Source organism: Panthera onca, chromosome B4 (genome assembly GCF_046562875.1).
Source record: "Panthera onca isolate mPanOnc1 chromosome B4, mPanOnc1 haplotype 2, whole genome shotgun sequence".
NCBI lineage: Eukaryota > Metazoa > Chordata > Mammalia > Carnivora > Felidae > Panthera > Panthera onca.
The window spans coordinates 24,533,344-24,558,428 of NC_138345.1; the positions used below are offsets into that span (position 1 = coordinate 24,533,344).

General features: G+C 38.6%; 1 protein-coding gene across 15 annotated transcripts in view; it reads right to left on the reverse strand.

The window, feature by feature from the left end:
- ABI1 (abl interactor 1) overlaps positions 1–25,085 on the reverse strand; it is a 128,510-nt gene that overhangs the window by 77,017 nt on the left and 26,408 nt on the right. For all 15 annotated transcript variants that reach the window (XM_060659109.3, XM_060659108.3, XM_060659107.3 and 12 more), the window contains exon 2: positions 135–302. In XM_060659109.3, coding sequence (XP_060515092.1) covers positions 135–302 — 168 coding nt within the window. The remainder of the gene's footprint in view (positions 1–134; positions 303–25,085) is intronic.

The following is a 25,085-nucleotide window of genomic DNA, read 5'->3' on the forward strand; positions in this document are numbered from 1 at the left end:
CAGAAGTGATAATAACTACAGTTAGTAAGATAAGTAAGGAATTCGTATTTCCAGGCTATCTACTTCTTTGACTATGCTGCTTCTATTCTGCCAGCTGATTAAATGTGAATTTAAAGCCTTTTATAAGTTCTTACCTGTGAGATATGATTGATGGAAGACTCCATTCTCCGAAGCTGAGAGGCTTGGATATCCAGCAACTGGAGTACATTGTTGGCCAATGCATTTATTTGATAAGCAACACTAGCTAGGGATTGGGTTGTGTAGGCTTTGGTCTCTTCTAAAGCTTTTCTCTTATCTGCAGCCTGAAAATAAGAACAAAAACAATCGATACTTATTTAAGGTTTATATTCATTAAACATATATGCTATAGAAAAAGAGAGTTATAATTATATTTTTTAATAGAAAGGCTCAATTGAATCAAAAAACTTATCAGAGCAGTCTGATGATAGTTGCAGAACACTGGCAAGGCCATGGCAGAAATCCCTGTCAGGTGGGACCCACTGTCTCCTGAGCAGCCAATCCACTGAGGCACCTGGGTGGCACAGTCGGTTAAGCATCCAACTTCGGCTCAAGGCAGGGTCTGAATTTGAGCCACACTTTGGGCTCGCTGCTGTCAGCATGGAGCCCCCTTTGGATCCTCTGTCTCCCTCTCTCTGCCCTCAATCCCACTCACGTGCACACACTCTCAAAAATAAACATTAAAAAAGAATTTTTTTAAGGAGTCACCAAGTGACTGTCATCAGAGGTACACATTACAGCCCTTCAACCACCAATTTATCACATTACACCTTCAGAACCTTCTGCCAGCCCCAAGCTCCCAACTCACTGTTGACAGTTTGGCTAAACTAGAATAATGCTTGTTGCCTCAGCATCCATTTTGTGTGGCTAAAGTGGCCTACAGGGGCCTTGAATTGACACTAGCTCCTCCACAAGTGGATGCCCCAGACAACAGCCCTCAGGGTCAAAAGTAAATTTAAGTTCCTGATATAATTCCCCAAACCCACCTTGGGATAAACAATCTCTCCTGTCTCCTACTTCTTCCCCTTTTGTGCCTTTCGATAAGACCGCCTCGGAACTTATCAAAATCCTGCTGTTTTGGGTTTTAATTAACTAATCCAGACTTAGCCTGGAAACCCCAATGCATTCTGCCGAGGACCCTAATAAAGGGATGTGCCTCAAGTCCTGCTGCTCACTCGCTGTATATACCCTGCACTGAACTTCTCCCTGTGTCTCCTGGAGGCATCATACTGTGTACACCCAGGACTTGTGAATAATAAACTACTCTATTTCACTTTCCCTTGCAGTCCTTTGTTGAACCTTAGCTCACCAACCAGGGTCTCTACTTAACAAATGTTAACATTTTGGGATGGGTGATGTATGGAAACCAATTTGACAACAAATTTCATATATTGAAAAAAAAAAAACAAAAAACAAATGTTAACAAAAAATCCAAACACCTACCAACAATGATACAAACTAAATCCATTAGCCAACATCAGAATTCCAACCTCCCTGTTATCCATTATGACCATGTCTCTTCTCTCCACAAAAACCACTGTGAATCTTATAACACAATCCTTTACCCACCTGTTCTTCCCAAACTCCTGTACATAACTCAGAGTCTGGTGGTGAGAAAAGTTCAGAGACAAAAGTTCACAGAGCTAAGTTCAAAGACAAGTGATGATAAACTCTTTGTAGCAAGGTGGGGGCAGCAACTTAGATCACAAACAAAGCATAAATATCATTAATATATACTCTAAATATTATAAAAAGGCCAAGAATCAATTTAAAAAACAAATCTAACAGTTCACCAAAAAGGCAATATAACCACTTTTAACCATTTGAAAAGACATTCAACTGCATTCACTATAAAAAAGTAATGCAAATGCAAACCAATGTGATATACTATTTCTCACCTACTCATCTGTCGAACATGCAAAGGTCTGACAAGGTACTCTGCAAAGTTGTGCAGAAAGATTCTGATACAGAGCAAAATTACGTATCAATTTTCTTTTTTCTACCCCAGTAATCTCATTTTAGGAATCCATCTCAAAGAATCACTGGCAAAAATATATTATACAGTTATTCATATTGGCACTATCTGTAATAGTAAAAGACTAACTCACAAACTGTGAGATCATGACCTAAGCTCAAATCAAGAGTCACACGCTTAACTGACTGAGCCACCCAAGTGCCCCAATCATTCTTAAAATGAGATTTATCCTTAAGACAAAAATAACTGAAAGAGAAAAGAAACCCTGAAACTGTTTTCAATCATTTTATTGCTGATGATAGTGTGGGAATTATTAACCTGAGACTGTTATTTGTGTAGTGTGAGATGAAGCAAGTCATTACATGTTTATGTCATTGAGAAGTGAGATTTTGGCATGGTTCACAAGACTCTTGATGTAAGAAGAACAAGGTTTAAGAAAAAAAATTAAAAAAAAAAACAAACAAGGTTCTGGATTTAAATTGAAACCATCAGTCCAAACTGAATTTGTATTTTATCATATCACATATCAATATCCTACCTCTGTCCAAAGAAATGGCCTAATTGTAAAACATGGTGACTATAGTTGGTAACACCGTATTATATGACTGAAATTTGGTAAAAAAGTAGAACTTAAATGTTCTCACACACACATACACACACACACACAAAGACAAATATGTTAGGTGACAGATATGTTCATTAGATATGAAGAATCCTCCTCAATGCATATGTACATCAAACTATCATGATATACACTTTAAATATATTACAATTTTATATGTCAATTATACCTAAATAAAGGGGGGGGGGATAAGAAAAGGCCTAAATATAACTGTCTAACAGCCATGGAACACTACTTATTACTCAGATTATGATCTCTAATACCACTTCCCACTGCAAGGAATCTAGACTCTTAGCCAACAACAAGTCTAGGACATGAAATGTACAAGATGCACTATGTGTATTGCAAGGCATGTGAAAGCCACCAAGGCTCTAGGGTCATGCCAAAAGGACTCAAAAATCAGGTGGAATAGGGGTGCCTCGGTGGCTCAGTCAGTTAAGCATCCGACTTCAGCTCAGGTCATGATCTCACAGTCCGTAAATTCAAGCCCTGCATCAGGCTCTGTGCTGACAGCTCAGAGCCTGGAGCCTGCTTCAGATTCTGTGTCTCCCTCTCTCTGTGCCCCTCCCCTGCTCATGCTCTGTCTCTCTCTGTCTCAAAAATAAATAAAAACATTGAGGAAAAAAAAAAAAGAATCAGGTGGAATAAGCTGCCACAGGCCACAGATGATACAATGTAAACATCAATGAAGATAATAACTTCGATGGAATGAAACACATGAAATGCTTAAATATGAGTTTTTAACAATATTAAAATTTTTATTTTTAAATTTTTTTAAGTAATCTCTATGTCTAACATGGAGCTCGAAATCACAACCCCAGATCAAGAGTCTCATGTTCCTCAAGGACAAATTGAGCCTGCCAGGTGCCCCTAAAAATTTTTTTTAAAAAGGTCATTGCCCAGTTTGGGAGGATGTTAGGGACCATCCTAGGAGGGGAGGAACGCGTCAGCTTTATTAAAATATGAAATGCATACAATTCAAAATTTTTAAGTATACACTTCAGTGTGTTTTGACAAATGTGTACACAGTTTTTGCCTGCTCTAGAGTGTTTGCCTGTTCTAGAGTTTCATATAAATGGAATCAAAAGTATATATAGTCTTTTGTGTGTGGCTTCTTGAAATGCATCCTTGGTACTGCTAAGCAGTATTCCATTGTACAGATTTACCATGATGTGTTTACTCATCAGCTGATGTGTTTATACATCAGCTGATGATGGTTTGTTTCTAGTTTGGGGGTACTATGACTAAAACTGCTATAAATATTTGAGTCCAAGTCTTTGTTGTGGACATGTTTTCATTCCTCCTGGGTAATACCTAGGCAATACCTAAGAGTAGAACTGCTAAGTCCACAGTAAATGAAGTTTCTGTTTAACATTATGAGAAACTGCTAAGCTATTTTCCAAAGTAGCAGTACTATTTCGTATTCCCACCAGCAATATATGTGAGTTCTAGTTTCTCCACATCCTTGACAACACTTGGTATGGTCAGTCTTTTTTAATTTTACTAGGGGTTTTAATTTCAACTTCCCTATTAAGTGATGATGATGAGCATCTTATCAAATACTTGTATACTATCCATTTCTTTGATAAAGTGTTCAAATCTTTGCCACTTTTAACTGGTTTTTTATTATTACTGAGTTGCATATGTATATAGATATATGCGTGTGCGTGGCAAAATATATATACTGAATACAAGTCTTTTATCAGATATATTTTACAAATATTTCTTCTAGACACGTAGCCTGCCTTTTCATTATTTTAATAGTCTTTCAAAGAAAAAAAAATGTTTTTCTTTTGATGAAGCCTAATTTACCAATTTTTTCTCTTATATTTCATGATTTTTATGTCCTATTTTTAAAAATCTCTGCCAACCCCAAGGTCACTGAGATTTTCCCCATATTTTCCTCCAGAAATGGAGGAAAGAAGTTTTATAATTTTTGCCCTTACATTTGATAGAGCTATGGTCTATTTCATATTAACTTTCTGCATGAGGTGTAAATTAGGGTAATAATCAAAATCATTTTCTTATATATAGATATCCCAATTGCTCCAGCATCATTTGTTGAAAAGATAACCCTTTTCTTCAATGAATTGTCTTGGCACTTACTCAAAAATCAACTGACTACATATATGTGGGTCTACTTCTGGGCTCTCTTTTGGGTTCCACTGTAATACCTGTTGATCCTCATCTAGTACTATACTGTATTGATTACTAGAATTTTAATAACTCTAGAAGACAGGTACTAAAGTCCCCCACATCTGTTTTCCTTTTTCAAGACTGTTGTGGATACTTTTTTTTAGGAAATTTTTTTAACATTTATTTATTATTGAGAGACAGAGAGAGACAGAGCATGAGCAAGAGAGGGGCAGAGAGAGAAGGAGACACAGAATCCAAAGCAGGCTCCAGGCTCCAAGCTATCAGCACAGAGCCCGATGCGGGGCTCGAACTCACAAACGGGGAGATCATGACCTGAGCCGAAGTCGGATGCTTAACCAACTGAGCCACCCAGGCACCCCATGTTTTGGATATTTCTAAGTCTTTTGCACTTTCATGTCAATTTTAGAATCACTTTATCAATTTCCACAAAAGAGTCCACTAAAAATTTGACAGTGATTATACTGAATCTAGAAATCAACTTGGAGAAAACTGCCATTTTAACAACACTGCATCTTCCAGCTGTAAACACAATAACCCTCCCCTACTATATAGGTCTTCTAAAAAAAAAAAAAAACATAACAGGGAGAATTTAAAGTGCTTGTATACTAACTGCAAACATTTTGTTAAATTTATCCTTATGTACTTCATACTTTTTTTTTAATGTTTATTTATTTTGAGAGAGAAAGCTGGGGAGGGGCACAGAGAGAGGGAGAGAGAATCCCAAACAAGCTCCACACACACTGTGGAGCCCAACATGGGGCTCAAACCCACAAACTGTGAGATCATGACCTGAGTCAAAATCAAGAGTCAGACACCGAACCAACTGAGCCACCGAGGCACCCCATGTATTTCATACTTTTTGATGCTATCATGAATGATACTGTTTTTATCATTTCAATTACCAATTATTCATTGCAAGCTTATGGAAATACAATTGATTTTTTAATATTGACCTTGTATTGTAATCCTGCAACATTGCTAAATTCATTTATTTGCTGCGGTTGCTTTTTTGTAGATTTCTTAGGCTATTGTACATAGACAATCACAAAAGGTGATTTTACTTCTTACTTCCCAATCTGTATATCTTCTTTTTTTTGCTCTATTGCACTGGCTTTTGGGGCAACTGACCTTTATAAAGATATATGCCCTTTATGAATCTAAGGAAGTACTTTCAATTCTTAGTATGTTTAATACTAGGCAGATTTCATCTTGAATGATACTTTTCAGTTATCCACTGAATTCTAGAGTTTCATGTGCCTTTTGTTTTGTTTTTAGTATACAAGTTGCACACTTTTCTTTCACAAGCATCAAAGAGACTACTAGCTTTGCACTATCCTCCCTTCCTCCAGAGCACATAATTATACTTCATTTCCCAGCTTCCCTAATTGCACAGTCATAAAACTAAATATTGCAATGCAATGGTAACAGAAATGGGTGTTTCTTCCAGGCCTACACAGAGAAACCTCTCATGCACGTTCCAATGCAACTGTTAAAAGTAAAATGTAGTCCCTATCAAAACAACAGAGTTGTGTTTAATGGAAACTATTTTATACTGCTTCCATCTTTAAATTTAAAATAATTAGGGGCGCCTGGGTGGCTCAGTCGGTTAAGCGTCCGACTCCGGCTCCGGTCATGATCTCGCGGTCTATGAGTTCGAGCCCCGCATCGGGCTCTGTGCTGACAGCTCAGAGCCTGGAGCCTGTTTCAGATTCTGTGTCTCCCTCTCTCTCTGCCCCTCCCCTGTTCACGCTCTGTCTCTCTCTGTTTCAAAAATAAATAAACGTTAAAAATAAATAAATAAATTTAAAATAATTAAAATTAAGGGAAATTTAAAAATTCATTTTTTCCAACTAGCCACACTTTAAAGTGCTCAATACCTACATGTGGGTTGCCACCACTTCATTGAAGACACAGGTCAAGTTAATTTCCTCTATAGACCACTGAATTTAAAAGCAATATCTGCACCAGAATTGTTGTTGTTGCTTATTTCAGGCTTGTAAGTTTAGTATCCAATAAGCTGGTCTCTGCTGTTCTTTTATTATACTTTACCTGCATCACTACCAACAGCTTTAGTACATTCCAAGTATCAAAACAAAATGGATTATAAACTAGAAGACAAACAGCCAGAATTTCTCCAAAGAACTAAAACAGACATTGTTAATTATATATAGCTGTCTTCTCTGCAAAATCTAAAAACTTAACTAATCACTCTAGAAGTTGACATGTGATATGAAACCCATTTTGCCATCCCTGTCTTATGCCACTGATGAAGTCTGCTTAAAATGGAAATAAACATGTTCAGCTTTAAAAGAAAAAGTTAATTACTTAAAAGAGCTAAACTCAAAATAAACAATGTAGCTAAGAACTAAACAGGAAATTCCTTAGATAACTGAATTTTATGACCAGCCCATACATAAAACTAGCTCTCTTCTTCCTTCCTTGTCTACCTGCGGAAACCAAGCTTTAGTGAGTCAGGATCTGCTAGTTGGAGCAAAGAACATTTTCAAGTGATATCTATACCTGTAAGTCCCGCAAGGTGACCACATAGGCAAAGTAATTTCTTTTTTTCACTCCCTAAAGTGGAAATTACCATCTATAAGCAAACTCTCTCATATCCATAAGTTTACCTTTAACCATATTTCCTCTCCCTCATTTTCTCAACCTTCATCTAGTACCACAACAAAAATCTTTCTCCCTCTCTTTATCTCAAGTAAATACTTGAATCCTAAAAGGCACAGAACGTTGTCATGACTATGCTTAAAACAAATGCACTCTAAATGAAAAATGCTATATAGTTTTTGAATTTTTGCCTGTTTTATCAGAAAAATACTAAAAAAGAGAGAAAAATATGAATGAAAAATTGTATCATGGTCCCATCATTCAAATAGACCATGTTAACATTTTAGTGTATTTTTTTTCAAGTCTCTCAGTATGTGTTTGTATGCAAGAATGTAAAATCTGACATTATACCCTTCAGTCCTGCTTTTTCGTTAAATGATGTACTGTGGACATTTCTCCATGGCCTATTCTTCCTGAGCATCTTTTCAAAAAAAAAAAAAAAATGTGCAACTGCTTCATGGTTATGGCAGTAGCCTGTTTGTTGCCTACTTGCCTCATTTTAAATCCTCTAATATTAAGCTGATTTTAATCAGAGCATCAACATATTGAGCCCTGTGAAAAAAACAAATTTGAATCCAATTTCTTCTAAATGATCAAACAAGAGATAGCATCATTTAGTAGTTGTAGGCATTCAGAGGAAAACATGTACAGTTAATTATGAGTACCTCCTACTGCTCCCGAGTAATAGTTAATATACATACAAGTAGAAAGAACAATGATAACCCCATATGCCTGCCCTTCAATTTCAGTATCATATTTAGTTTTATAAATTCACATTTTACATGGTTTTATAATGCCCGCAAAAATTTATATCTGAAATACATGAAAAATTAATGTTTACTTATTTTTTAAATGAACTCAGAACTCTTTTCTTAGAAAGAATCTTAAAAATTGGGGAGCCTGGGTGGCTCAGTCAGGTGTCTGACTTAGGCTCGGTCATGATCTCACAGTTCACGGGTTCAAGCCCCATGTCAAGCTATGTGCTAACAGCTCAGAGCCTGGAGCCTGCTTCGAATTCTGTGTCTCCCCCTCTCTCTGCCCCTCCCCTGCTTGCGCTCTGTCTCTCTCTCCCTCTCTCTCAAAAATAAACGTTAAAAAAACAAAATTTAAAGAAAGTATCTTAAAAATTAAGTATCTATTAAATAGACATTTTTAATCATATGAAATAAGCACCAAAACACCAATACTGTCATTTTGTTCTAGCTCTGCCCTTAAATCTGTTTACTTCACACACTAGGCACCACTCATTTATTAATTACATATTTATTTTACAATTTTAATAAAACTAATCATTTTCTTCCAACTCTTCATAGTAACATATTAGCTGTACAATTAAGTTCCAAATACAAACCAGTAAGCTAACGTTCAAAGTGCCATTCTAGGGGCACCTGGGCAACTCAGTTGGTTAAGCATCTCTTAACTTTGGTTCAGGTCATGATCTCCTGGTTCATGGGTTTGAGCCCTGTATTGGGCTCTACAATGATGGTGCAGAACCTGCTTGGGATTCTCTCTCTCACCTTCTCTCTCTGCCCCTTTCCTGCTGGTTTGTTCTCCCTCTCTCTCTGTCTCAAATTAAATAAACATGTAAAAAAAAATTTTTTTTAAGTACCATTCTAGGGGCACCTGGGTGCCTCAGTCAGGTAAGCATCAGACTCTTGATTTTGGCTCTGGTCATTATCTCACAGTTTGTGAGTTCGAGCCCCATGTCAGGCTCTGTCCTGGGAGGTGAGCCTGCTTGGGATTCATTCTCTCTCTCCCTCTCTCTGCCCCTCCCCTGGCTCATGCTCTCAAAATAAATAAACATTAAAAAAAAAAAAAAAGTGCCATTCTGAGGTAGGGCCCTACTTCGTTAAAAGATGTACTATACGGGGTTGCCTAGGTGGCTCAGTCAGTTAAGCGTCCCACTTCAGCTCAGGACAAGATCTCACAGTTTGTGAGTTTAAGCTCCATGTCAGGCTCTGTGCTGACAGCTCAGAGTCTGGAGCCTGCTTCAGATTCTGTGTCTCCCTCTATCACTGCCCCTCCCCCGCTTACATTGTCTCTCTCAAAAATGAATAAACATTAAAAAAATTAAAAATAATAATAAATAAATGTTAAATAAAATAAATCTTATATGGAAAACAGAGCCTATATACCTAAGCACATATGCTATAGAATGCTATAAATAACATTTCAAAATAATAATATGACTTGAATTAAAACATTCCCTTTCTCACTTTGAAACCTTCCTGAAAGTCTGCCAAGAGGACTTGAAAATAATTTGCTTTCTCTGAAAAGCAATAATTTCTCTCTGCCCTAACTGCAAGTGGCTTAATGACCTACTTATTAGGTAACAAACAGGGGAGGTCTCATGTGCATCAAAAGTTTTCTGCCATCTTGCTTTTGTGTCTATACCTTTTCTCCCCCCTTTCTAGAAATGTAATCACGTCATTTCTTTTAATAACTTTTCTTTTTCTTTTTTCTTTTAAAAACTTTTAACTCTCTTTTTTTTTTTAATTTTTTTTCATTTATTTATTTTTAAGAGACAGAGAGAGACACAGCACAGGTGGGGGAGGGGCAGAGAGAGAATGAGACATAGAATCTGAAGCAGACTCCAGGCTCTGAGCCGTCAGCGAAGAGCCCGACGTGGGGCTTGAACTCACAAACTGTGAGATCATGACCTGAGCCAAAGTTGGTCGCTCTACCGACTGAGCCACCCAGGTGCCCCAACTCTCTTCTAATCCAAACCTCCCAGAAACTTTTCCAAAGTCTGTATTTTTCCCCACAGAATATTTTAAATGGTTTAAATAAGGTTTTTCCCAATTAGTTAATGGAAGCAATTTCATGACAATCCATTAAAAAATAACCTAAATCTACATAAAAAAATACTCTATTTCAATGGTTCCAACAAACCAGATAGTGTTAGATGCACCATTTTTACCTAATGACTGAGAAAAAAAATGCCAATTAAATTGTGTCAGAGTGCTTTCTTTAGAAGAATTATATTTATAGAAAATGCTTTTTCAGATTTATTTAGATGGTCTCTCTTAATCATAAAGAAAGTAATAAAATCTGCTAGAAAATTCATGTTCAAAGTTATCCAAATCCCAAGAACAAAAAAAAACCTCTTATCTTTTGTATGATCCAAGATCTAACCAGATTTTACAACTATTGTCATGTCTATTCAGTTTCCTTAAAACTCAAACAACCTTAACCCTTCGACCCTGATCGTTTTTCATGTTAAAGACATAGATATTTTAAAAATCCAGGAGTGCCTGGGTGGCTCAATAGGTTAAGCATCCAACTCTTGACTTTGGCTCAAGTCGTGATCTCACAGTTCATAGGTTTGAGCCCTGCATGCGGCTCCATGCTGACAATGCAGAGCCTGCTCAGGATTCCCTCTCTCCCACTCTCTAAATAAACAAACAAACAAACTTGAAAACAAAAAAATCCAGACCAGGTGTCTTAAGAAAGTCCGACAAACTGGATTTGTCTGATTATTTCCTTATAACTATATTCTGATTAAGCAAAGTGGCAAGAATACTATATAGGTGATGCTGTGAACTTCCCACTGCGGGTAACACAATATATTTTAAGATAAGGCTCTACCATTATTTCCAGAATTTTCTTCCAAGCTGCTGACACTAATTCTGCAAATTTTGATACTAGTGCTATCTTAATCCTACCAGAAGCTGTTGCCCTCCTGCCAAAACTTTCTTAAAGCAAAACCCAGGACTCTACTCTTTCCTCAAATGGTCCTTAATGATTTAACAGGTTTCAATAAACTGGTTAAACCACCAGCAAAAACAACCAAGTTCACACAAGTACAGACAATGACTAGTGCTCTACCAGCTTTTTAACTGTAAAATGCATCCCAATTTCAGAAAAGGTTAAAATGTGGGGGTGAGGAGGAAGTTTCTTAGAATTGATCAAATACAGTATATAAGGAACACTTCTTGGTCTAAGGGCCGTCCAAAAAAAAAAAAAAAAAACACAAGTATGGTAATACTAATAGGAAAAACTTAAGATGTGAGTTTTATATATCACAAAGTACACAAAACAAAACATCTATTTTGCTGAAGGCCAACCTAAGGTTTGATTGGTTTGAGACCTAAGAAACTTTCCAGTAAATTTTATAATCATTTTGTGGAAAGGATGAGGGGGAAAAAGAGCACATGGACTAAATGTTGGTTCACCACTGACAAACAAACCTCGTAAGCATGGAGTCATGGGGATTAAGGTATGCATATATTCAATACCCAGCTAGCGTTGAAAGGATATAATTTTCTCCAACACAGTTCCCATTCTAACAAAAGTGAAAACTACATAAAACAAACTCTACCAGGTTATGGCAAATATCCAGCAGAAAGAACAAATTGTTTGCCTAACAATTCAGGTTGAAATCTAGCTATTGTAAGCCTTAGCACAGATCCTCCTACCACCTCCCACTGAAGCAACTGCTAAGAGACCTATGAGCTTCCAGCAAAATCTAGAGGAAGTCTCTGTGCCTATCACACAGTTCTGATGGTCAAGGAATGAAAGCTGTGGCACACTCATCTTTAATAGAAGAGGTAATACAATCAACAGCTAGTATACTCTATATAAAATTCAAAATTCAACCCTAATAATATAGAATATATTTTTAGGGGCGCTTGGGTGGCTTAATCATTTGAGAGTTTGACTTCTGATTTTGGCTCAGGTCATGATCTCACAGTTTGTGAGATCGAGCCCGACATGGGGCTCCCCACTGAGCGTAGAACCTGCTTAAGATTCTCTATCCTCCCTCTCTCTCTGCCTCTCTCCCACATGCACTGGTGCACTATCTCCCTCTCCTTCTCTCAAAATAAACAAACTTAGAGGAAAAAAAACAAAAGATTGTTTTTAAACCTTCACAAGTTAATTTATATCCCCAGGGCATTTCCAATAACTAAATATTCAGACTCTGAAATTTTAAGTTTTGCCGTAATGACAGCCTAAGTCAGTGACATTTATCCCAGACTAATTCCTATATATACTACAAAACTTGTATTGTAAAAAACAGACTTAATGCAAAACCTGTAAAAACCCAGCTTGCAAAAAAGCAACTACATTTAAAAAAAACTTTTTTTAACATTTATTTAGTTTTGAGAGACCAAGAGAGAGAGCACAAACGAGGGAAGGACAGAGAGAGAGACACACAGAGAATCCGAAGCAGGCTCCAGGCTCTCTGCTGTCAGCACAGAACCCAACATGGGGCTTAACTCACAAGCCGTGAGATCATGACCTGAGCTGAAGTTGGGACACTTAGCCGACTGAGCCACCCAGGCGCCCCTAAAAGAGCAACTACATTTAAACACAGAATTAGTTACACATAATTAGTTTAAGTATTATTGACAGAATATATTTCATACTTAGTCTGAGACACTAGCCTCCTTCCACTAACTCCTTCCATGTTAACTAATTATCTTCTCACATGATCTTCTTTCTTCTTAAAAGAACTGAAATCAGAGGGGAGGTGAGTGGGGGGGATGGGTTAAATAGGTGATGGAGATTAAGGAGTGAATTTGTGATGAGCACCGGGTGTTGTATGGAAGTGCTGAATCACTATATTGTACACCTGAAACTAAGATTACATTGTACGTTAACCAACCAGATTTTTTTTTAATGTTTATTTTTGAGAGAAAGACAGAGTGCGGAGGTGGGGGAGGAGAAGAGAGAGAGACACAGAATCAGAAGCAGGCCCCAGGCCCCGAGCTGTCAGCAAAGAGCCCAACACGAGCCTTTAACTCACAAACCGTGAGATCACGACCTGAGCCAAAGTCGAATGCTTAACTGACTGAGCCACTCAGGCACCTCTGGAATTGTTTTCAATGTTTATTAATTTTGAGAGAGAGACAGCAAGGGTGCATGGGGGAGGGGCAGAGAGAGAGGAGAGAGAGAATCCCAAGCAAAATCCCATCCAACTGCTAACTGGAATTTAAATAAAATTTAAATTTAAATAAAAACTTAAAAAAAAAAGAAACTCAAAGAGCCATCATGATCAAGAGTGTAGGCTGGGCAAGTACTTTCACATACTGCTAGAGGGTGCAATTAGACAAGTATAACATTTCTCTAAAATGCATATATTCTTGGGGCGCCTAGGTGGCTCAAGACTCTTGATCTCAACTCAGGTCTTAATCTCGGGGTTGTGAGTTCAAGCCCTACGTTGGGGTCCTCACTGGGCGTGAAGCCTAATTTAAAAATAAAATAAAAATATAAATAAAATGCATATATTCTTCACTTCCAGAAATTTACCCAAAAGAAATAAAAGGTCAAGTGCCAATGAGACTCCTGTGTGGCTTAGTTAACTGTTTGACTTCAGCTCAGGTCATGATCTCACAGTTCATGGGTTCAGGCCCCACACTGAGGTCTCTGCTGCCCACTTTGGATCCCCTGTCTCCCTCTCTCTGCCCTTCCCCCACTCGTGCTCTGTCTCTCAAAAATAAACATAAAAGAAATTTAAAACAAGGTCAAGTGCCAAAACAAAAAACCATATGTTCAAGGATGTCCACACCACCTTTGTTTATAACAGTGAAAAAAGAAAAAATAGAAATAATCTAAATGCCCAATGACAAGTGATAAAAAAAAAATTCATATACTAGAATGCCATGTAGTCAATAAATGTGATAGATGCTTACCAACAAGTAGTGTGTATTAAAACAGGATTCAAACTGGGAAGCAGGGCCACTAAGACTTAGAGAATAAGAAATTAATTACAGGGGTGCCTTGGGTGGCTCAGTTGGGTACGCATACAACTCTTGATTTCAGCTTGGGTCAAGATCTCACAAGTTCATGCTGTTCAGGATGGAGCTGGCTTGGGATTCTCTCTTTTCCCCTCCCCTGCTTGTGCGCTCTCACGCACGTGCTCTCGCTCTCTCTCTCTCTCTCTCTCTCTCAAAATAAACAAATAAACTTAAAAAAAGAAATTAATTATAGAATTTTATGTTATACAATTTATAGGGATAGTTGGGGAGGCTGAGATAGTCCACAAGGCAAGTGGGAGGATCACAGAGTCATCAATTTGAGAAGCCAACCACACCCAGCTGCAGAAATGGGACTGCAAAAGAAATGCTCCTGGGGAGATCTGGGAAGCTATGCTTCTGTAGGTCTCGTATCGGGTGAGGGGCCTGAAGCCACTGTTGACCAAACTGTCAGTAACCAGGAAAAAGAGCTAGATGCGGAACAAAGGAGACCAAGGTCAAGCTGGAACCCACCAACACCTCTGTGCCTCTTAAATACATCTAACCAGAGAAACCTTTAGAAGTTAATGAATGCTGTTTACATAAATTCTCTTCTGGCCAACTCTAACCCACAACCATACAGGGAAGGAATCATACTACAGAACCAGCTTAAGTAAACTGACATAGCACAAACCACCACAGTACCCTCTATCAATATGGTATGTGTACCAACCTCTTTCACTGTATTTAAATCCTAAATAAAGACAATAGCAAAAACATGCTTCAGTCTAACATAATACAACCATCCGCATACAACCAAAAAGATGCTATCTTCCTAAAAGAGAATACAAAGTCTACTTTCTCTTTGAGTAATGTTGATTCCTTTTGTAACTGGCTTCGTAGTATTTCCCCTTTGATATCTTATAACTTAAATACTCAAATACTAGGGTTAACCACTTAACCTAGTATTTAACTTAGCATTAACTAAGAACCTAGTATTAACTTAGTATTTAACTTCGCATTAAGTAAGTATAACCTAGTATTAACTTAGGCTAACACACCTTAAGTTAAATACAGGAGAACTGGGGAGAGAGGAGAAAAAGAATTGACTATATATACACAAATATTAAGGTATAGATAGAACAAATATTCATAAATACTAGAGTTTTCATTCTATAACTGATCATGAGGTCATAGCTGGCATTTATAATTTTCTTCTACTGTCTACTACATATTCCATTTATCCTCAGCAATCATCTCATCTGGTTGTTGCTCCTTGGCTGGTGACTCAAACCATTGCCATTAACAGCCCTGCCTGTATTCAATTGCTTTCATATTCTGTTAACTTTTATCATAGGTCATGGAAGTACTAAGGCACTCCAGATGATCTACTGCATTCCTCACATAGTCCTCTTCACCCTCACTGTGTAGCAGCAACTCAATTTCCACTTGGGAGTCAGGCTCAATCACCCTAACCAATCCAGTAATCTTTTGCTTTGCCTATCAATTCACTGGCATGAAAAAGCTGAAGTGGCCAGGTGTTCAACTTCTAGTTCAACAGGACCAATACTGCTTTTCCCAGTAAAAGCATTCCTCTCTTTGGGAATAAGAACTCTAAACTAGTATACCCCAGAGTTCTGAGAAAGGAAGCAAAAATTTTGCTAGGGGTAATAGTGAGAGGACTTCATTCACTTTTTGTCAACCTCTTGATTCTCTAACTATGAACTCTGGCTACCAAAGAAATACCACCACACACTGGTGGCTGATTCAGAGACTGGAACCACATCTTAGAGAACATTACCCCAGAACTGCAAAGAACTGCCACCAGCTGGTGAAGTGAGTTTTCAAAGAACACTGCACTGTTGTATCAATTCAGCTGTTTCAAGGTAGTGGAGAACATGGTAAGATCATAAATCCATGAGCATGAGCCCAATGCCACATTTCACCTGCTATAAAATGAGTTGACTGGTCAAAAGTAAGTGATAAGAAATACTAGAGGAATGGTGCTATCTCAGGGATTCAGTGTCAGCTCTCTCCAACTGGCAAGCTAGTCATTCAGCAGCAGTGGCAGCCAGGTTGGTCTTGGTGAATGGAAGTCCATATTGCTAAGCATATACACAACCTCCAGCCTGCCACCCTGACATCATTTTCATGAGCCCACTGAGCAAGGATAAAGGTGGCTGGGGAAAGAGACTAGAATCCAGAGGTTACACCTGGTCCACTTGATTACAGACACCCTTCTCTGTTGAGGTTACTCTTTGATGGGCATTCACAATGAACACAAATATTACCTGATACCCACTGAGAAGCACATCTATATACCTATTCCGCATACTTCCAATTATGTTCTTTCCAGGTCCATAATGAATAAGCCCAACAACTGCTACTGCCATGAGTCAGAGTGGATCTACATCTCTAACCATCTCTTTCCAAGCAAAAAGTTCCATTGCATTGCTCAAAGTTCCATTCATCAGGAGAATTTCCCTTCACCACTCCCCTTCTGGGTCACCCCTGAGTGTGGCTACAGTGTCATAAATATCCATCTTCAGGTGGTACCAGCATATGATGTAAAACCATCTGTAAATTCAGCTCAAGATTTTTCTTCTTCAGAACAGAAGGCCTCTGGAAATGGATGGTGCAGCACAGTGGGGACAGCTGGGTGGTAGAGGTAAACAGGTCAACGGTGCCTGGGACTCCCTCACAGACCTGCTTCGTGTCTTCCTTCAGGTGGGGAGCCTGACACGACAGTGGCTGTATGTACCGACTCCGTGTCCAACTTCTAAATGCCAACCAGACTGTCCTACATAAATTCTCTGCTATGACTGTTCCCATCCAGCAGTGGAACAACAATGTCTGCTTTCAGGTCACCCACATGTTCTCTAACATCAAGATGGGCATCCACTTTGTGTCCTTCGAACACTGGGGCCAGGACACGCAGTTCTGGGCTGGTCACTATGGAGCTCACGTGACCAACTCCAGTGTGGTTGTGCAGGCCCACTGGTCTTAGTCAAGGGCTATCCTTGCAACAACCTGACTGATGCCTTCCAGGACCTGGGACTACTGGCAAGGACTTCTCATTAACCAAGGGCATGTACATCCTGACATCCTGGATACTCCAGAATCCATTTGAGGGTCCTGCTGGGCCCCCTCTTCAGGTTCTGCAAACTACTAGATCGACCATCAGATCTACCTACTGCTGTTGTAGGGCATCAGATCTACCTACTGCTGTTGTAGGGCAGTCCTTCCCCTGTTGGGGCAGGGGGGATGACACAGGTGAGCACCCAGGAATGCTGGTCCTGGAGAGGGCTCTTCACCTTCACCCCAGAGGTCCTCTGATTCAACCACAGTCCCCCTCTACCCTTGTCTCCTCTTGTTTCTGCTTCAGGGGTTTTATTGGTCCCTTTTGGGAACTCCCCTCCCTTCATCTCTGAAGTAGAATCTTGTCCTTATAGCTGGGAAAATTCCAGCCACCTTGGGTGGCACACTTAACCTCCTGAAGCTTCAGGGCTGGGACCAGATCTCGCAATTGAAAGTCAACTAGTTCAAAAAATGTTTGGAGATCCTCAAGGACCCCTGTGATTGTGTGGTGTATAAAATTATTTTTTACTTTGAGGGGCGCCTGGGTGACTCAGTCAGTTAAGCATCCGACTTTGGCTCAGGTCATGATCTCACGGTTTGTGAGTTCGAGCCCCACGTCGGGCTCCATGCTGATAGTTCAGAGCCTGGAGCCTGTTCCCCCCTCTCTCTGTCCCTCCATGCTCATGCTCTGTCTCTCTCTGTCTCTCAATAATAAATAAACGTTAAAAAAAATTTTTTTAATTATATTTTACTTTGAAATGTTTCATGAACATTGGGAGAATAATATATCAGCAACAGCTATCTGCCAGTCATATGTAATAAATTTATTATTTTGCAAAAAAAAAAAAAGATTTTTCTTCTTCAATCAACTGAAACTCCTCATGAGACCACAGGTACAGGTTAAGAGTGAAGAAGCAAAGATGCTGGGGTATGAACCACAAGAAAAGGTGTATATTTGGTAAAAAGCTAGTAACAAATAATTATGTACCTGTTTTTTTTTTTAAAGAAATGTGTATATTTATACACACTCAACAATATACCAATATATTAATATATCAATATGTTAGTAGTTATCCTTCAGTAAGGAGATATGGGTGATTTTTAATATTCTTTGTATTTTTTTCTGTATCCAATTTTTTCAATGATCATTACTTCAATAATCAGAAAGAAATTATTATTTTTACTTAGAGAATTTTTCTTATATAATCTTAATGGAAAAAAAAACAGAATATGTATCTGTGTATATAGTGTGACCTAATTTTGTTTGGTATAATTAAATATACAAACTAACCCACCAGATATTGAGAGGGGATACATCATCATGTTAACAGTTAGATTATAAACGATTTGTGCTTTCATCTTTATTCTTTTGTGGAATTTCCAAATGTTCTATAATAGCCATGTAACATTTTTACTGCAACCAGCTTGCAAACAGCAGGAAACTAAAACTAATGCTAATAATACCTCACTACCACCCCACCAAATAGGAGAACAGAAAGAACTTGAATCCTTGATACTACTAAGTTAAAGAATTAACCAACCCTGGGACAATCCTACCTTGGAATTTCTTGTGATATAAAATAATAAATGTTCCACATTGTTTAAGCCTGAGTTGTTCATTACCTACAGCCAAATGCATCCTTAAAGATTAAATTTTTATATGGGAGAGGGGCAGAGTAAGTTCCCAAAACAGGTTTTGGTTAAACTTGAAAGTAACAACTTTAATACTCCTAGTCATATAGACAAAAAATCTATTAGGGTAACTCCCAAATTACCAAAGCCATTTTCTAAACTAGTCCACTAATTTATGGCTGATTGTGTTACTCATTAAATGTTATATGAGAAATCAGTCTAGCTTGCCCTTCCCACAAGGCAATCATATTTTAATATGTATCAGTCTGCTCAGGCTGCCATAACAAAATGTTGAATGGCTTCAACAACAGAAATTTATTTTCTTACAGCTCTAGAGGCTAGAAAATCCAAGATCAGCCTTCTGTTTCTGGTGAGAGCATTCTTCCTGGCTTACAGAGGACCAATTTTTCATTATGTCCTCACATGGTGGAAAGAGACTGATCTCTGCTGTCTCTTCCTCTTTTAAAAGGAACCCAGTTCAGGGGCGCCTGGGTGGCTCAGTCGGTTAAGTGGTCGACTTCGGCTCAGGTCATGATCTCACGGTTTGTGAGTTTGAGCCCCGTGTCAGGCTCTGTGCTGACAGCTCAGAGCCTGGAGCCTGCTTCAGATTCTGTGTCTCCCTCTCTCTGACCCTCCCCCGTTCATGCTCTGTCTCTGTCTCAAAAATAAATAAACGTTAAAAAAAAATTTTTTTTTAATAAAAATAAAAATAAAAGGAACCCAGTTCTATCAGAGCTACACCCTATGATCTCATTTAATCCTAATCACCTCCTTGAAGGCCCTATCTCCAATACAGTCACAAGCGGGGTGAGGGTTGGGGCTTCAACATATAAATTTGGGGTAAGGGCCCATAATCCAATTCCTCAAATATCAGAAAACAGAGCTAACTTACAAATACCCAAAATAGACTTTTTTTAAGTTTATTTATTTTGAGAGAAAGAAGGGGAGAGCACGTGCAAAAGCTGGAGAGAGGCAGAGAGAGAAGGGGGAGAGAGAGAATCCCAAGCAGGCTCCACACTATCAGCACAGAGCCGAACACTGGGCACAAACCCATGAACTGTGAGATCATAACCTGAGCCAAAATCATGAGTTGGACACTTAACCAAATGAGCCACCCCAGGAGCTCCCAACATATACTCTTGATAATAATACTATTAGCAGCTATATATTTATGCTCCAAAGCATTTTCACACAATCAACTAAGCAGACTCCCTGGTTTCAAAGATAAGGACACTATATAAAGCTCAGAAATATTAATTTGTCCGAAGATCCTCTAACTAGTAAATGGAGGAGCTAGGACTAGAACCCAGGTCTGCATCTTAGTCCAATGGTCTTTACACATCTCTCACTCTTCTCATATGTACTTAAGGGACTGAAATTTTATTTAACCTAATGTTCGGAACAAGCGAAGCAGCTCGAGGGTCAGAAAGAAGGGCAAAGAGCAAAAGACAGAGTTCAAAGCAGAATGTAACAAGCAACAAGAACATTAGCTTGGAAGTGAGCAAGCTTCAGTATTCATACTCAAATAAATGTGACTCTGTTAGGAAATTACTTAAGGACTATAATGCAGGCCCAATGGGGAAATAAACCACATGACTAGAAAAAACCTACAGGCCCTTGAGGAATTTGGAATTCATCCTGAGGCTAAGGGATCCACTGAAGGATTTTCAAGAAGAAAAGGCATGAACTAGTTTTTGGTTTTAGAAAAAGCACTTCAGCTGCAGTTTTATAAAGCAGATTGGGAAAATGAAGAGAAGACAAGAATCGAGACAGGAATTCTATTGTATTAATACTCTGTACCACATGCAAGAAAGGAATTTTTATGTTAAATATCCCACTTACAGTAACTTACAATGAGGAAAAAGAAACTTAGTGATGTTAAGTAATCTGCCCAAAGTACCACTGCTAGGAAGGAACAGAACCACTATATCTCCAAAAGTCATGGTCTTCCACTATACCATCTGCCTCCCAGTCTATAATTCTGTAATTCTAACAGTGAATAAAATACAATTCTAATGTGTCAGAGTGAAACTACTAATGTAGTTCCTCTAAGATAAACCACTCCAAGTCATCATTAACTAATTTATATACCAAATGAATTCTAATTAACTGAAAGAGAATACAGTGAGAAAGTTGACTTTCTTAGGGTAGCTGAGAATGTTTTTGATCTACAAAACAATGCTGTGTATAGAGGTTCTATAAATGAGAGAAACAAAAATTAAACATTTTACACTTTTCTAAGTTATTCCTCACTGGGCTAAAGGAACAAATTCACATCTTCAATTCATACTCAAATGTGACTCTGTTAGGAAATTACTTCAGGACTATAATGCATCGTTTTGCCAACTACTAGGTAAGGTGGTAGTTAATACTGTCACAATCAGTACCACCCTTAATTAACTGACTCGTACTTAACAAAGTACTTCTGCTTTAAAAAAAAAAAAAAAAAAAAAAGGTTCTATAAATACCAACAAAAGTACCTTGTCCTACCATTGACTCTGCCTATTTGCTCACTTATACCAGCTTACAATAGTCTCACAGAATCAGTCTTGGCCGTCTCCATCCTAGTGATTCATTAACCACATTTTCCAAACCAAAAATCAGGACCAGTATGACACTATCTAACAACCTATATTTACTGGGATTTCTTAATCTGTAATATAAAAGTATGAGATCTATACAAGTATAAGAATCAATTAATAAATCTTTACTGAAATCAACTAAATTTTCTAAGTTACAGCCATGCCAAAAAAAAACAGATGTAGAATCATTCGTGTAGTTATTCCAAAAAATCTGAGATATGAACAGAGGGATGTTCTATTCAACATTATAAAATAGAAAAAGGCCATTATAAAACAGAAAAAGACAAAAGAGGAAGAAATACTTTATTAATAAATTACCACATGCTGAATCCAAACCAAATAATTTAACCAATTAGAACTCTAAATGCCAATTAAGAGGATACAATAGCATTAAAAGGAAAGCTACGTAACAAAATATGTTCAAGATCTAATATGGAGAAAACTATAAAACTCTGATGTAAAAAATCAAAGAACTAAAAAATGGAGATATTTCATGATCACGAAGAAGGAGACTCAGTATTGCCAAGATGTCATTTATTCCCAACTTGACCTATTCAATGCAATACCAATCAAAATCTTAGCAAGTTATTTTGTGACTACTGACAGATTCTAAAGTTTACATGGAAAGGTGATATCAGCAAGACAGCCAAAAAAGATATTCCCCAACATATCCACCTTCAGTCACAACAATCTAGCATCCATCCACAAACAAAAGTGCCTTTGTGGGAGCTATGAGATCCAGAGAAGAGACTGTAAAACCCTAGTGCAGTCCAAGAGTGAGGAGAGCTGTTCTAAGAAGACAGGCCAGCACCCAGGCAGCTGACTTGAATGTCTTGGCTACAGACTCAGAAGCAGCTCCTTAACAGAGGAGTGACTTAGTTACAGCCCCATCTGGCTCTGGTTCAGACACTAGCGCCATATGCCAAGAGACCTGGAAGGACCCTCACCCACCCAGGCATCAGGTAACAGACATACAGACAAATGGTCCTGGATGTGGACCCTAAAGTGGCCGATGCCAGCTCCAGCTTCTCAGAACTGCAGTCTATGAGCCCTTGAAGAGCACGAATTTAGACAATTGCTCACAGATGAGAGAACCTTTGTGGAAGTCCAAGAGTCCATTAGAAAAGATCCTGCACACCACTGGGGGAAAAAAAAAAAAAATCTGAGAGAAGAGGAACAGTTTGACTTTACCCATGTTACCCTTCCTCCAAGACAGTTCCAGCACAGCTCAGTGCCAAGAGAGCCCTTCTCAGGCAATGATTTCTCCTCTGCAGTCAACTTGAGAGTGTATGAGCGAGTACCTGACTTCCCCAGATGTGTGACACTCCCAAAGAAGTCCATTTCTTTCTTGCCCCACCCAGAAAACTAAGCCATGAGCTGCATAACTAGGGGGGTAGTGGGCAGCTAGCAGACCAGCAGCCAGATCTCAGAACAGAAGGCCCAACCTTGAGCTGCTGGGGACACACTGCCAAACTAGCCCACAGGCATCACTGGTGCCCCACATGCCTGACCCACACACACCCCCACCTCATAACTGGCTCTCTGTCAGCATACCTGACAATGGTGAAAGTGAGCTTTTCCAGAAGGCTGGTGAGCACACACAGAAAGTCAGCCCAAATCACCAGGCCTGCAATACATCATTAACATGAGCATGTAAGCACCACCTATGGGAAAGCCAAGTAGGCCTTCAGTACCTAGCATGGCACTTTGTAGAATCAAAAACGAACACAGAAGCTTAAGAATTCTGCCACAAAGAGAGGCAAATTTAGAGCAGGCATAGCCACAGCAGATTGGTAAAGGTCTCAGAATTCCTAGCAGAGCTGACAGAAGACAGTTCCGTCCTGAAGTCAATCAGTAAAAACAAGAGGGGGTGACTGCTATTTGAAATGTGAAGACAACACAAGAATTCAAGGAACATGAAAATTCAAGGAAAAGATACCATCAAAGGCTCACAATAATTTTCCAGTAAACAACCCCCAAGATATTAAGTTCTATGATTTACCAGATAAAGAATTCAAAATAGGGGCACCTGGGTGACTCAGTCAGTTAAGCTTCCGACTCTTCAGCTCAGATCATGATCTTGCAGTTCGTGGGTTCGAGCCCCATGATGGGCTCTGTACTGATAGTGAGGAGCCTGCTTGGGATTCTCTCTCTCTCTCTCTCTCTCTCTCTCTCCCTTCCTCAATGCACCACCCCCAACTCATGCTCACTCTCTTTCTCTCTCAAGGTAAAGAAATAAACTTTAAAAAAAAAAAAAAAAAGAAAAGAATTCAAAATAGCTGTTCCAGGAAGTACAATGAGCTACAACAAAGATAATTTAACAAAATCAGCAAAAATATACAAACAAAATGAGAAGTTTAGCGGAGACAAATCAAAACAAAGAAACAGAAATTCCAAAGCTAAAGAATACAATGAATAAAATAGAAAATGCAGTGGAAACAATCAACAGAAACATGGATCAATCAGAAGAAAGAATCTGTGAAGTAGAAAACAGGAATCCAGTCACTGGAGAACAGAGAAAAAGCCAATGTAACTCTAGGATAGCATAAAAAGAAACAATTTGTGACTACTGTAGTTCTACAAGAAGAGATGTCCTAAATTAGGAAGGCAGAAAACTTTTTTTTTTTTTTTTTTAATTTTGAGAGAGAGCATGTGTGAGCAGAGGAGAGGGGCTGAAGGAGATAATCTTTTTTTTGATCTTTTTTTTTTTAATTTACTTATTTATTTTGAGAGAGAGAGCACATGCAGGTAGGAAAGGAGCAGTGAGAGGCAGGAGAGAGAATTTCAAGCAGGCTCTGCACTGTCAGCACACAGCCAAATGTGGGGGTTGAACTCACAAACCATGAGATCATGAACTGAGCTAAAATCAAGAGTCGGCCCTGTGGGGCACCTGGGTGGCTCAGGTGGTTAAGCGTCAGGCCTCAGCTCAGGTCATGATTTCAAGCCTCCTCCCCACCCTCACCAGGCTCCGTGCTGATAGCTCAGAGCCTGGAGCCTGCTTCAGATTCTGTCTCTCCGTCTGTTTTACCACTCCCCTGCTTATGTTCGCGCTCTCTCTCTCTCTCAAAAATAAATAAACATTAAAAAAAAATTTTAATACATATATATATATATATATATATATATATATATATATATATATATATATATGGAACTCCTACAACTCAACAGCAAGCAAGCATGCAAGCAAATAAATGAATAAATAACAGAGAGGACCTGAAGAGCTACCCAAAGAAGACATACAAATGGCCAACAGGTACATGAAAAGATGCTCAACATCACTAATCACCAGAAAAATGCAAGTCAGGGGTGCCTGGCTACCTCAGTCAGAAGAGCATGAGACTTGATCTCAGAGTCTGTTTGTGACATTTTATTGGTCATGAGTTCAAGTCCCACACCAGGCATAGAGCTTGCTTAAAACAAAATTTTCTTAAAAAAAAAAAAAAAAAGAACAAAAAAGGCAGGGAATACCTTAAGAAATAAAAATGCAAATCAAAACTATAATGAGATATCACTTCACATCTGTCAGGATGGCTATCATCAAAAAGAAAAGACATAACAAGTGTTGGTGAGGATGTGGAGGAAAGGGAAACCTTGTGCTTAGTGGGTGGGATGTAAACTGGTGCAGTCACATGGAAGACAGTAAGGAGTTTCCTGAAAAAAATAAAAACAGAACTACTATATGATCCAGAAATCCCATTTTTAGATACATTTCCAAAGGAAAT